Source organism: Pyrus communis, chromosome 4 (genome assembly GCF_041283825.1).
Source record: "Pyrus communis isolate YQ-2024b chromosome 4, ASM4128382v1, whole genome shotgun sequence".
Taxonomy (NCBI): Eukaryota; Viridiplantae; Streptophyta; class Magnoliopsida; order Rosales; family Rosaceae; genus Pyrus; species Pyrus communis.
Genome location: NC_142568.1, coordinates 71,388 through 82,685, shown reverse-complemented (window position 1 = coordinate 82,685; position 11,298 = coordinate 71,388). Strand labels below are relative to the sequence as shown.

General features: G+C 32.9%; 3 protein-coding genes across 3 annotated transcripts; all 3 read left to right on the top strand.

Moving 5' to 3' along the window:
- Positions 1-98: 98 nt before the first annotated feature.
- Positions 99-11,158, top strand: LOC148697235 (replication protein A 70 kDa DNA-binding subunit B-like). The gene is made up of 8 exons (XM_088692037.1): positions 99-857; positions 4,194-4,249; positions 9,651-9,798; positions 10,193-10,466; positions 10,563-10,662; positions 10,760-10,884; positions 10,957-10,988; positions 11,123-11,158. The coding sequence occupies exons 3-8, from the start codon at positions 9,655-9,657 to the stop codon at positions 11,126-11,128; spliced, it is 681 nt and encodes a 226-aa protein (XP_088548163.1). The 5' UTR covers positions 99-857; positions 4,194-4,249; positions 9,651-9,654; the 3' UTR covers positions 11,129-11,158.
- Positions 7,369-8,652, top strand: LOC148697237 (uncharacterized). Its single transcript, XM_088693184.1, has one exon. The coding sequence runs from the start codon at positions 7,369-7,371 to the stop codon at positions 8,650-8,652; it is 1,284 nt and encodes a 427-aa protein (XP_088549310.1).
- On the top strand, positions 8,797-9,655 carry LOC148697236 (uncharacterized). The gene is made up of 2 exons (XM_088693183.1): positions 8,797-9,511; positions 9,651-9,655. The coding sequence occupies exons 1-2, from the start codon at positions 8,797-8,799 to the stop codon at positions 9,653-9,655; spliced, it is 720 nt and encodes a 239-aa protein (XP_088549309.1).
- Positions 11,159-11,298: the final 140 nt, after the last annotated feature.

Here is an 11,298-nt window from a genome sequence, read left to right as displayed (position 1 = left end):
AGCCGAAGAAAGAGAGAGAGAGAGAGAGAGAGAGATGACGATGGAAAGAGAACGAAGAGGAAAGGGGAAGCTGCATGCCTGAATAATATTTTAATCACTCACAATCGTCTATGCTCTGTTGTACCTTCAGATTAGTCACTTCTTGCTTTTGATTTTGGACTCAAATAATATTTTATTATTTCTTGCATTTATATCTGCTTGCATGATCAGATGAGTCACCTTGCCCTTTTGATTTTGTACTCAAATCTTAATATTTTATTATTTCTTGCATTTATATCTGCTTGCATAGTCACTTTGTCCTTTTGAATTTGTGCTCAAATCTTAATATTTTATTATTTCTTGCATATATATCTACTTGCAGGTTCGGTTTGTCATTTTGATTTCGTACTCAAATATTTATATTTTATTATTACTTGCATTTATATCTGCTTGCATGTTGTGATTGAGAGGGCAGAATTAGTTTACAAATCTTTCTGCACTGTTTGGTTGGTTAGGTAGCATGCTTTTGTCTTTTTTTTAATCGATTTGGGGATTTTCTGCCCCTCTATTTATTCATTTGCTCTCATTTTTGTTTCTCAGGTTCCTGTGTTTTTCTGTTAACTGTTCAAAGGTCCATTTTTTTCCGTTTTGTAGTTTAAATTTTATCTATTATTCTGTCTGGCCTACCATTTCAATTCCAATGCTCTTAAATTGTATGCATCTGTGTCTCTTTGTGTGCATATGAGGTTGTGCATCGACTTCTCTGCTGCCTAATTTTAATGCAATTTTTTTTATTTCAATTGTTTCAAGACGAGAAAACTCATTATTCTCTTATTTTTATGGATTGCAGGAAACGTCCTGCTGACTTGGGATTTCAGGTTTCATTTGCTAACCCTAACTTTTTAATGTTGTGAAACAATTACTGTTTGTACGTTCATTTGTTGTGTTGTTGTATTGAATATTTTTGTATTGTTCTACAAAATGTTTTTCATTCCGTCTTTGTTTTTGGACAACAAAGTGATTAATTACGAGTCTTTGTAGATTAATCTCTGTTTCATTTCCCCTGTCTGTCTATCTTTTACCGATTGGTTTTAGATATGTATATGTGTGACTGTTTTGAGAAGGGTATTATGTTGCAGTGTATGTTTTGCATCTTCCACTTTGGTTTGACAATTAAAAAAAAGAGGTCACATATGTTATTAGGCAGTTTAGATGTCAAAAATTGTTTCCATACCAAACTTGAGCCGTAAATATGTGTTACCCGCTGCTTAGTATTTATATATAGAGTTGCTTAGTATTTGTATATAGCACCAGAACACATTAGCTGCTACAAGTTGCAAACGACTAAAAAATGACAATTCAAAACTCCAACGAATTATCGTGCCTATTCGATAATGACACGGAGTTTTTCGCAATGAGGTGCAGACCCCATTCTGTCCACATAGGTAGAGAAACCAGCACCAACAAAAAACTTAAATTCAACAACGTCAAATACATGTTCAGTAATGGCTGCCACTCCTCGGTTTCTTCAATTTTTTTTTAGGCTTGGCTGTAGACTCCTTAAAATTGCTTTTGCAAAATTTTAACGCATTTACATTACAAGCTAAAGTGAATTTTTTCAAATCGGAGTAATGAGCAGAATTAAGAAGTTCTGTCAAACTTTCTTGGGATATTCGATTGGATCTGCAACTTTCTTGGGATGTTGTTCCTTTGGCTCATCGCCACCGTAGTGGTCTTTTGGTTTTTAAATATGTACGGATGGGTGGGATTTTAATTTTAAAAAAGGGTCATGTAGGCCATTTTTGTTGGGTCATAAATCCAATGATGTAAATAATTAACTTTTTATCCTTTTAAGAATTAAGTGTTGTTACTACTTATTTGGCCACCTTTTTATCTTTAATTAATTAAATTTACATTAATGCAAATTTTTTCTAATCAATTTCATTACACACACACACACATCTGCTGCCTGCTGCGGTTCATGCATGCAAGACATGCTATTTGGATCATGGATCCACCCGTTTTGAATTTTTATATTTTGCTAATAAATATTCAAAATGTTAAAAACCCAAAGACTTCCGTAGAACGTAGAGTTCGCTTAGAGTTACAGTAGGTTAACTCATTGAGTTTAGGGGGTGAGTTCAGAAAAACAAAAATAAAAAAAAAACAAACAAATACCGAAATAAATTGAACCAAATTTTATTCATTTGGTTCGGTTTTAGAAGTTCGCAAGTTGAACTAAACCGAACCAAACCGAATTCTAAACCGACTTAAACGAATTTTCTGATACATAAAGAAAAACTGATATTCGACTGTGGGCATGTGCAGTTAACTTTGGGATTTGTTATTGATTATTACCAACTGCTCAGGATTAAATTAATTTGACATAACTTTGCTTGACTATTGCACGGTATGAAATGGATTCTATGTTAATTTCCCATTGCATGCGATCGTTAAAATTATTTGATGTTAATGCCGTATATGACCGTGCATTATAATTATTTGACGTCAGTGCCTTCCATTTGAGCAAGGCGTTTGCCCCGGTTAATTTATTTGGTTGTCCATGTAAGCATGGCTTATACGATTATTAGTGTCGTTTTTTTATTAAATTGTTTTATCATTTTGGGTGATAGGAATATGTATGCATCTCGCCTCCCTTTGAAGTATCTTTATTTCTCAATTCTTCTAGGCGGAGGACAATAGTCCATAAACTCTTTTTCTAATTATGCTATATATGGACTCTATTATTAATCGAATTTTTTCTCATGTGCATAATAGCTCACATGCATGGTAATAAAAACAAATGTCATTGCATAAATATTTTTGCCTTTGCATACGTTGCTTTTCTTCAACTTTGGCTTTGACCATCGTAAAACCTAAAAAAACTGGCCTTATTCCTGATGCCTAATTTGACATACATGACAACCGGAGGGATGAATGAGAGAACGAAAGGGACTCATCCTTCTTTAAGTGCTTCAATAATTGCTATTGATAACTGGTCTCTCTCAACGAACTACAAATTATTCAGAAAATTTTTTTTTCTTAATTTACATACTTAATAAAATGAGTATAAATAATCTTATAACAAACACAAATTGGTTATTCAAACAGATTTATAAATATTTCTATTCATGTATTCTTTACTTATAAAAAAATAATTAATGTATTTTCTTTGTTGTTTCAGATTTTTTAGAATTTAAACAATGTTGCTCAAGTCTACAAAATTTTATCTTTTTAAAAACATTTATTGACATTATATTTAATTTTTGATTCAAAGAAAAAAAAAATGGTGAAAGAGATCGATCGAAAAGAACAACAAATTCTAGGAGGGGTTTTGGTAAAAGATTTAAGAAGATTGGTAAAAGCTCGAAAAGAAGAACAGCTTCGAGAGACAAAATTGTTTTATTCAGAGACTGCTCCAGGACCCAGCACATCAAGAGCACAAAAAATAGAAAAAACAAGAATGGGTTTACGTGTTTATGGAAAAGGTGTCAATCGAAACAAGTTGGTCGTCCACACTATGTATTCACCTACAAATCGTAGTAATCCACCAAAAGAAAATGTTCAAAAAAACTGTTTTGGGTTGTACAATTGGATTTGCAAGTTTAAATGTTCGAAGAAGATTGGGATGCTCCTTCTTTGGTTCATCTCCACTGTAGTGGTTTTCTGGATTTTAAAAAATATGTAAGGATCAGCTAGATTTTCAATTTTGAAAAAGGTTGTGTGAACCTTTTTTGTTGTCTGATAAGTATAACGATGTAAACAATGAAATAGTTTTTTGAATTGTGTATATGTAAGGATGGTTGACGTATTAGTGTAATGATGTAAACAATGAACTCCCTTATCAGTTTGATAATTAAGTGCTATTACTACTCATTTACACACTTTTTTAGTTCTCATTATTTCATTGCTGCCTTTAAACAAAAAAAATAAATAAATCATTTCTACCTTAATGCAATTTTTCCCTAATTTTGCGACTTCATATAATTGATGTTCATATTCCATTTACTATATAACAAAGATAATCACAATATTCAGAAATAATTCATGTTTTGCTTCAACTTTAATTTACCTTTATTTTTATATTGTTTATGTTTATTCGCTGGTTGATCTATTGTTTACCTAGAGTTGTTTTTCTTTTTGTTTATTTCATTGTGTCGTGTATGTCCTTACATTTATAGTTTTGTTTGGTTGTTTATCTTTCTATTATCCAGGTTTTTGCAATTAATTCCTCACACTTGCCAGTGATTCCTTTTGCAACTACAAACTGGTTAGCTTTCTCGCTTTTTACATAAAAATTGGTTTTCAAATTAAACTTTGATCTTATTTACTTTCTTTGTTTTCGTTTTAGAGAATTAAAAAATTGTTAATTTTGGTAGATGTGGAGAAATGTTTAGGGTCTTAACATAATTTATATGTGGTTTCTTCGATTTTGCTATTTTGTGCCTAAAACCTTTACAATCTTTGACAAGATTACTAAAATTAAGTGCTCTTTATATCTGGTGTTAGTCAAATTTAAGTAGACTTTTACTTATGCGATTATATTTTGGGTGCATTTGTGTTTTTAATGCACCCTTTTTTACGTGTGGCGATTTAATTAGTGAGTAAGGTGTAGTCATTCGTATGTTTTTTTTTTTTGTATTTGCGTAGTGTTATGCCTAGGAAACTCAGAATACCTGGGAAGGTTGCTGAAATTCAGCATGCCAATTTGCGCATCTTTAATGGTGATGTTTATCCAGATGATGTGGTTTTGCAAGATGTCCCAACTTCTTACGATCAAGAATATAACAATGTTTCAAACTCTTTACTATCACATGACAATACAACCAATCCTGTTCAATCATATACATCTGTTTTGAAACAAAATGCATCTATTAGCGATGAATTCAACTCATCTTCGTCTGTTGCTAGCACTTCACATGAAATCACCGTCCCTATTTTTCTTGCGAATGATGCCACTTTGCGTGGTATATTGGTCACTGATACTGAAGCTGGTCATTCTGTTAGAAGCTCACATGTGATTGGTCAAGCCGCTTATCAAAAAAAAAAAAAAACGTATGTGCTCTTACAATATATTTATCTTTGCATTTTTTTTGGCTTATTTAAAAACTTAGCTTTTGCTCGCTGCTTTGGGGATGATTTTGTCGCTCTTTCTTTTCATAGGTGGTGTTCCAGATTATATTGATTTTGACCCTAGAAATTTTCAATGTCAATATTGTGGCGCTTTATTTTGGTCTACAGAGCGATTAAAAACAAACGCTTCTTCTACTAGAAGGCCACAATTCACTGCATGCTGTATGAGTCAAAAAGTAAAATTCCCACCTGTTAAGCCTGCCACTGCTTATTTGGACCATCTACTAAATCCAACAAATTCTCAAGAAAATTCACATTTCAAAAAAAATGTTAGATTGTATAATTCAATGATGGCATTCACTTCAATGGGGGCTAAAGTTGATGCATCAATAAACAAGGGTCAAGGTCCTTATGTTTTTAAGATTAATGGTCAAGTGCATCATTTAATGGGTTCTTTGTTGCCTCTTGAAGGCGAGAGCCCTAAATATGCCCAACTCTACATTTATGACACTCAAAATGAAGTCAACAATCGTATGAGTTGTTTTCCTCATTTTGAAGCATCTTCAAAACTTGACGAACAAATTGTTGGTGGGCTCATTAAAATGTTAGATGAGTGTAATGAGTTGGTTCAATTATTTAGACTTGCAAGGGATAGAATTAATCAACAGTCAGCAAGTTCTTTGCACTTGCGTTTGTACGGCACAGTGAACAACCATGATGCGCAATATAATCAACCAACATGCGACGACATAGGAGGGTTAATTGTTGGGGATATCGGTCAATTTCACACCGAAAGAGATATTATTATTGAACACAAGGCCACTGGTCTACAAAGGATAACAAAGTTGCATCCTAAATATATGGCTCTTCAATATCCTATTCTTTTCCCATATGGTGAAGATGGATACACCAAAGGTCTTCCTTGGAATCCTGCTTTTAAGGGGAAAAAACCCAAGACTGGTGGGGTGTCTATGAGAGCATTTCTAGGTTACCAAATTCAAGATAGACCAGGACAGGATAGCACCCTGTTAAAGGGTGGCATATTGTTTCAACAATATTTAGTAGATGCATATGCCACACTTGAAGAAGATAGACTTGATTTCATTAGGACAAATCAAAGTTCTTTGAAACTGAGCGTCTTAAAGGAATTCATGAGGCGTTAAAAAACGGAAATGCAAGTGGTTCAGACATTGGTAAGAGGATTATCTTGCCAACTTCATTTACTGGCAGTGCTAGGTATATGATAAATAATTATCAAGATGCCATGGCTATATGTCGTCACTTAGGAAATCCTGACTTATTCATCACCTTTACATGCAATGCTAAGTGGCCAGAAATTATTGAAGATCTACGTGAAAGACCTGGTTGTAAGGCTGAAGACAGATCAGACATCATATCCAGAATTTTCAAAGCAAAACTTGATCATATGATTAAGTATATAAAATCAGGAAAACCTTTTGGCAAAATTGAATCTGGTTAGTTATTCACTTTTTCCAATTCTCAAGATTATTTGTTTGTTTTCTCTTATGAGCATAAACCTTAGGCGCTTCGTTTTCATGTTTTTGTCTTATTTTTCTCCGAACAGTTATTTATACAGTTGAATTCCAAAAAAGAGGTCTCCCGCATTGTCACATCTTGGTTTGGGTCAGTAAAGAGTATAAATGTCATTCTCCTTTTGATGTGGATTCAATCATTTCGGCTGAAATGCCTAGCGAAGTATTTGACAAAGATGGGTATGATGTTGTTGCACAGTATATGATTCATGGTCCATGGGGTCTTGCAAATGAAAAATCTCCTTGCATGAAAGAAAAAAAATGTTTCAAGAAATTCCCAAAACGTTTTGCAAATGAAATTACTTTTGAATCTGATGGTTTTGTCACATACAAACGTAGGGAAATGGAGAATTGTTTTGTTGTTAAAAATGGAGTCAAGCTTAATAATGCATTTGTTGTCCCTTATAATCGTGAATTATTATTAAAGTATCAAGCTCATATAAATATTGAATCGTGTTGCCAATCAATACTTATTAAATATCTTTTCAAGTATATAACCAAGGGTGTTGATAGAGCTAGAGTTGTTTTTGAAGATCAAGAGTTTAATGAGATTCTAGCTTATCTAAATTGCAGATATTTATGTCCTTATGAAGCAGTTTGGAGATTGTTACAATTTCATATTCATTTTAGAGAACCAGCTGTTCAAAGATTATGTGTGCATCTACCCTCTGACCAAAATGTTGTCTTTAAAGACAATGATAGTTTAAACTATGTTGTTAACCAACCTGATCTTCAAAACACAATGTTAATAAAATGGTTTGAAATGAATACTCAAGATCCTAATGCACGCCAGTTGTCTTATGTTGAATTTCCTTCGAAATATGTTTGGAATAGTGAGAATAAAGAGTGGACTCGAAGGAAAAATGGTAAATCTCTAGGTAGAGTTGCATATGTTCACCCTGCTGCCGGTGAATTATACTATTTGAGATTATTGCTTAATTATAAAAAAGGTGACTTTTGTTTTGATGATTTAAGAACAATTAGAGGTGTTCTTCAACCCACATTTCAGGCTGCGTGCAACTCGCTTGGCCTATTAGGAGATGACAAGGAGTGGAACAATGCAATGTTAGAAGCGATGGTTACCGCATCATCGCATCAATTGCAACAATTGTTTGTTACATTAGTTTTGTTTTGTGATGTTGCTGATCCAGCAACTTTGTTTGAGGCACATTGGAAAATGATGTGTGATGACATCTCGATAAAGATGATTAATGCTTTTGGCTTGCAAGATATGTCTAAGTATGAGGATGAACTTAAAAATTCTCTTTTGTATGAGTTAGAAAAGTTGTTTGTTGCTTCAAATAGTTCTCTATCTAAGCATCATCTCCCAATTCCAAGCAAAGATGTCATAGATAGACTTAAGAATAGAAGTTTAAGAGAGGAGTTAAACTACGACACTGAATCATTGAAAGAGCAACATTCACAGTTGGTTGCACAATTGAATAGAGAACAAAAAATAGTTTATGATAGTGTCATAAAGGTAGTTGATCATAATAAGCCTGGTATGTTTTTTGTTCATAGACATGGTGGGACTGGTAAAACTTTTTTGTGGACTACTATCATAGCTAAGATTAGATTAGAAAACCATATTGTTTTGGCAGTAGCTTTATCTGGAATTGCCTCCCTTTTGCTTCCTGGAGGAAGAACTGCACACTCTCGATTTAAAATCCCTATTAGCATTACAGATTGTTCACTTTGTGAAATAAAAAAAGGAACTCATCTAGCACAATTAATTAGTGATGCAGCTCTTATTGTTTGGGATGAAGCACCAATGAATCATAAACAATGTTTTGAAACTTTAGATAGATCTCTTCGTGATGTTCTCAAAGGTTCAAAACCAGGTTTTGACGATTTGCCATTTGGAGGAAAGCCAATTCTCTTTGGAGGTGATTTTAGACAAATTTTACATATTGTCCCAAATGGAACTAAGGCTGACATTGTTGAAGCTTCGTTGACAAGCTATTATCTTTGGCCTTCTTTAACCATTTTTTTTCTCAAAGAAAACATGAGACTTTCAAAAACAGGTTTGAATGAAAAGGAAAAATAAGAGTTGGCTGATTTTGCTAATTGGATATTACAAATTGGAAACGGTAGTGTCACTAATTCTATATTGTCAACTGATGAAGAAAATTTTTAGGTTGAAATATCAAAAGACTTTCTCATTGATTTTGAAGACAATCCCATTGAAAACATGGTTTCAGCAGTGTACACAGATTTTCAAAGAAATTTTCATGATGTGTCATATTTGAAAGAAAGAGCTATTGTTACACCGCGAAACGACACAGTGACTGAAATAAATGATTTTATGTTAACTATGGTGCCTGGTGAAAATCGCACATATCTTAGTTTTGATTCTGTGTCTTCTTCAACAGAAAATGTTGAAAATCTTGATATACTATACCCATTAGAATTTTTGAACCAACTTGACTTACCTGGTTTGCCACACCACAAGCTGGCATTAAAAGTCGGTATGCCAGTAATGTTGCTTAGGAATTTAAATCAAAGTTCTGGATTGTGTAATGGCACAAGATTGGTGGTGATGCAATTAACTGATAGAATTGTGGAAGCAAAGATCATAACGGGTAGCAACATTGGTGAAAGAGTTTACATTCCAAGAATCATTACTGAGTCATCACAAAATAAATATCCGTTTACTTTGCGAAGAAGACAATTTCGTCTCAGAATTTGCTATGCAATGACAATTAATAAGAGTCAAGGACAATCTTTGAAGATTGTTGGGCTATTTCTATCTCAAATAGTTTTTTCTCATGGACAGCTCTACGTTGCATTATCTAGGGTCACCTCAAAAAAGGGTCTTAAAATTGTGATTGCTCATGATTGTGATATGCCTTACGGATACACAAAGAACATTGTTTATAAAGATGTTTTGAATCGTTTACATGAAGGTGTGTTGGTTTGTGTTTATCCATTCATTTTTCTTTTTCTCTTTTTACCTATTTTTTTGAATTCTAATGTATTCTTTGTTTCATCTGTGTGTTGTATGATTTTAAAGTTTTTATTTGCTTTTAAATTTACTTTGTATAGATTGATGGAGCATATGCCAATTCGTCTTTTGTTACCATACAACCCAATAAGCAAACTACAAGTTAGGATATGCAGAATTTGGGTGACAAAAAATATTGGAGCTGATCGTCAACCTGCAAGTTTGGACTGTGTCTTTGTTGACAAAGAGGTTAAATCTTTACACTTTTTTTTCATTATTAAATAGGTACAAATTTATATATGTCGAAATGCATTTATCATACAATTAGTATTAATTCAATTTTTCCTTCTCATTTATTCACATTCCATTTGGTTTTGTATTACAATTTCAATCTTTAATGCATATGAGAAAATATTTAAAATCTACATCATTTTATGCATATTTTTGTATAAATGTCAATCTTTAAATTTTCAAATCTATAAAATAGTAACTTTGTTACTTTGTATGATTTGCTTTTATGCATATGTTACTCTATGCTATAGCCATACAAAACATGCTTTATACATTATTTGATATGTGATTTAATGCATTTTTTGCTCATTTAAAAACTAATCGATCTAATTTTGTTTTTCCCATCCAAAAGGGACATGCAATTCAGGCAACCATGAAACCCTGGGACATCCAATTCTTTTTGGAGCATCTAAAAGTTGGGATCGTGTATGAAATAGATAAATTTCGTGTTATCCGCAACAGAACATCAAGCAAAATTGTCCCTCACGATGCTATGCTTGAGTTAAACAAAAACACTAGCATAGTCCCTGTTGAGAAACCAAATCAAGTGATACCAATGCATTGGTTTAATTTGATTGAATTTGATAACCTTGACCAAAGAGTTGATAAAGATGTACACCTCACAGGTAAATCGTCTAATTTTGACGATTGTCGCTATTCTAAAATCATTGTTCTTAGTTTTTAACTTAATAAGCTGGTTCTTATAACTGTATCGTATGTAGATGTTTTTGGTTGTCTAATGGCTTTACAACCAATTGAAAACATCACTGTGCAAAATATTAGACTTGAAAAAAAGCGAGACCTCCAACTTCAAAATACTAGGTAAACCATACTTCTCTTAAACTATAATTACATGTTTATACATATATACCCATATAAAAATTACATAAATAGTTTTGACTCCGTTTTGCAATTGTAGAGGTGAACAAGTTACAGTTACCCTGTGGGCAGAAACTGCAACAAACTTTCAAGAAGATGCATTAAAATCGCTTTCACCTCCTGTCTTCATTGTTTTGACTTCACTCAAAGTGAAGAAATATAAAGGTTATATCTTAACAAAATCTAAATGTTATCGTTTTTCTTTTGTATTTATAATTGTTTTCTTTGTATTTATAGGAAAACCTGTTCTGGGAACCACAGGCTCAACGGTTTGTATTTTCAATCCTGATATCCCACTACTTTCAGAATATGAACAAAAGTGAGTGCACAAATCTTATTTAATATTTATTTTCGTTTTTAATTTTATAGTCTATATTCTTGGACCTAAAAATTTGAAACTCAGGTTTGAATACCTCAAAACACCCATTGAAACTCTACCAACTTCTGCTTAAAAGTATGGGAAAAGTACTACTAACGTTGATTCAGAACAAAAGACAATTGCAGAATTGCTTCTTCTTGATCCGACATTAAACAAGGTCAATCCACCATCACTAAATTATCTCATATTTTGTCAATTGT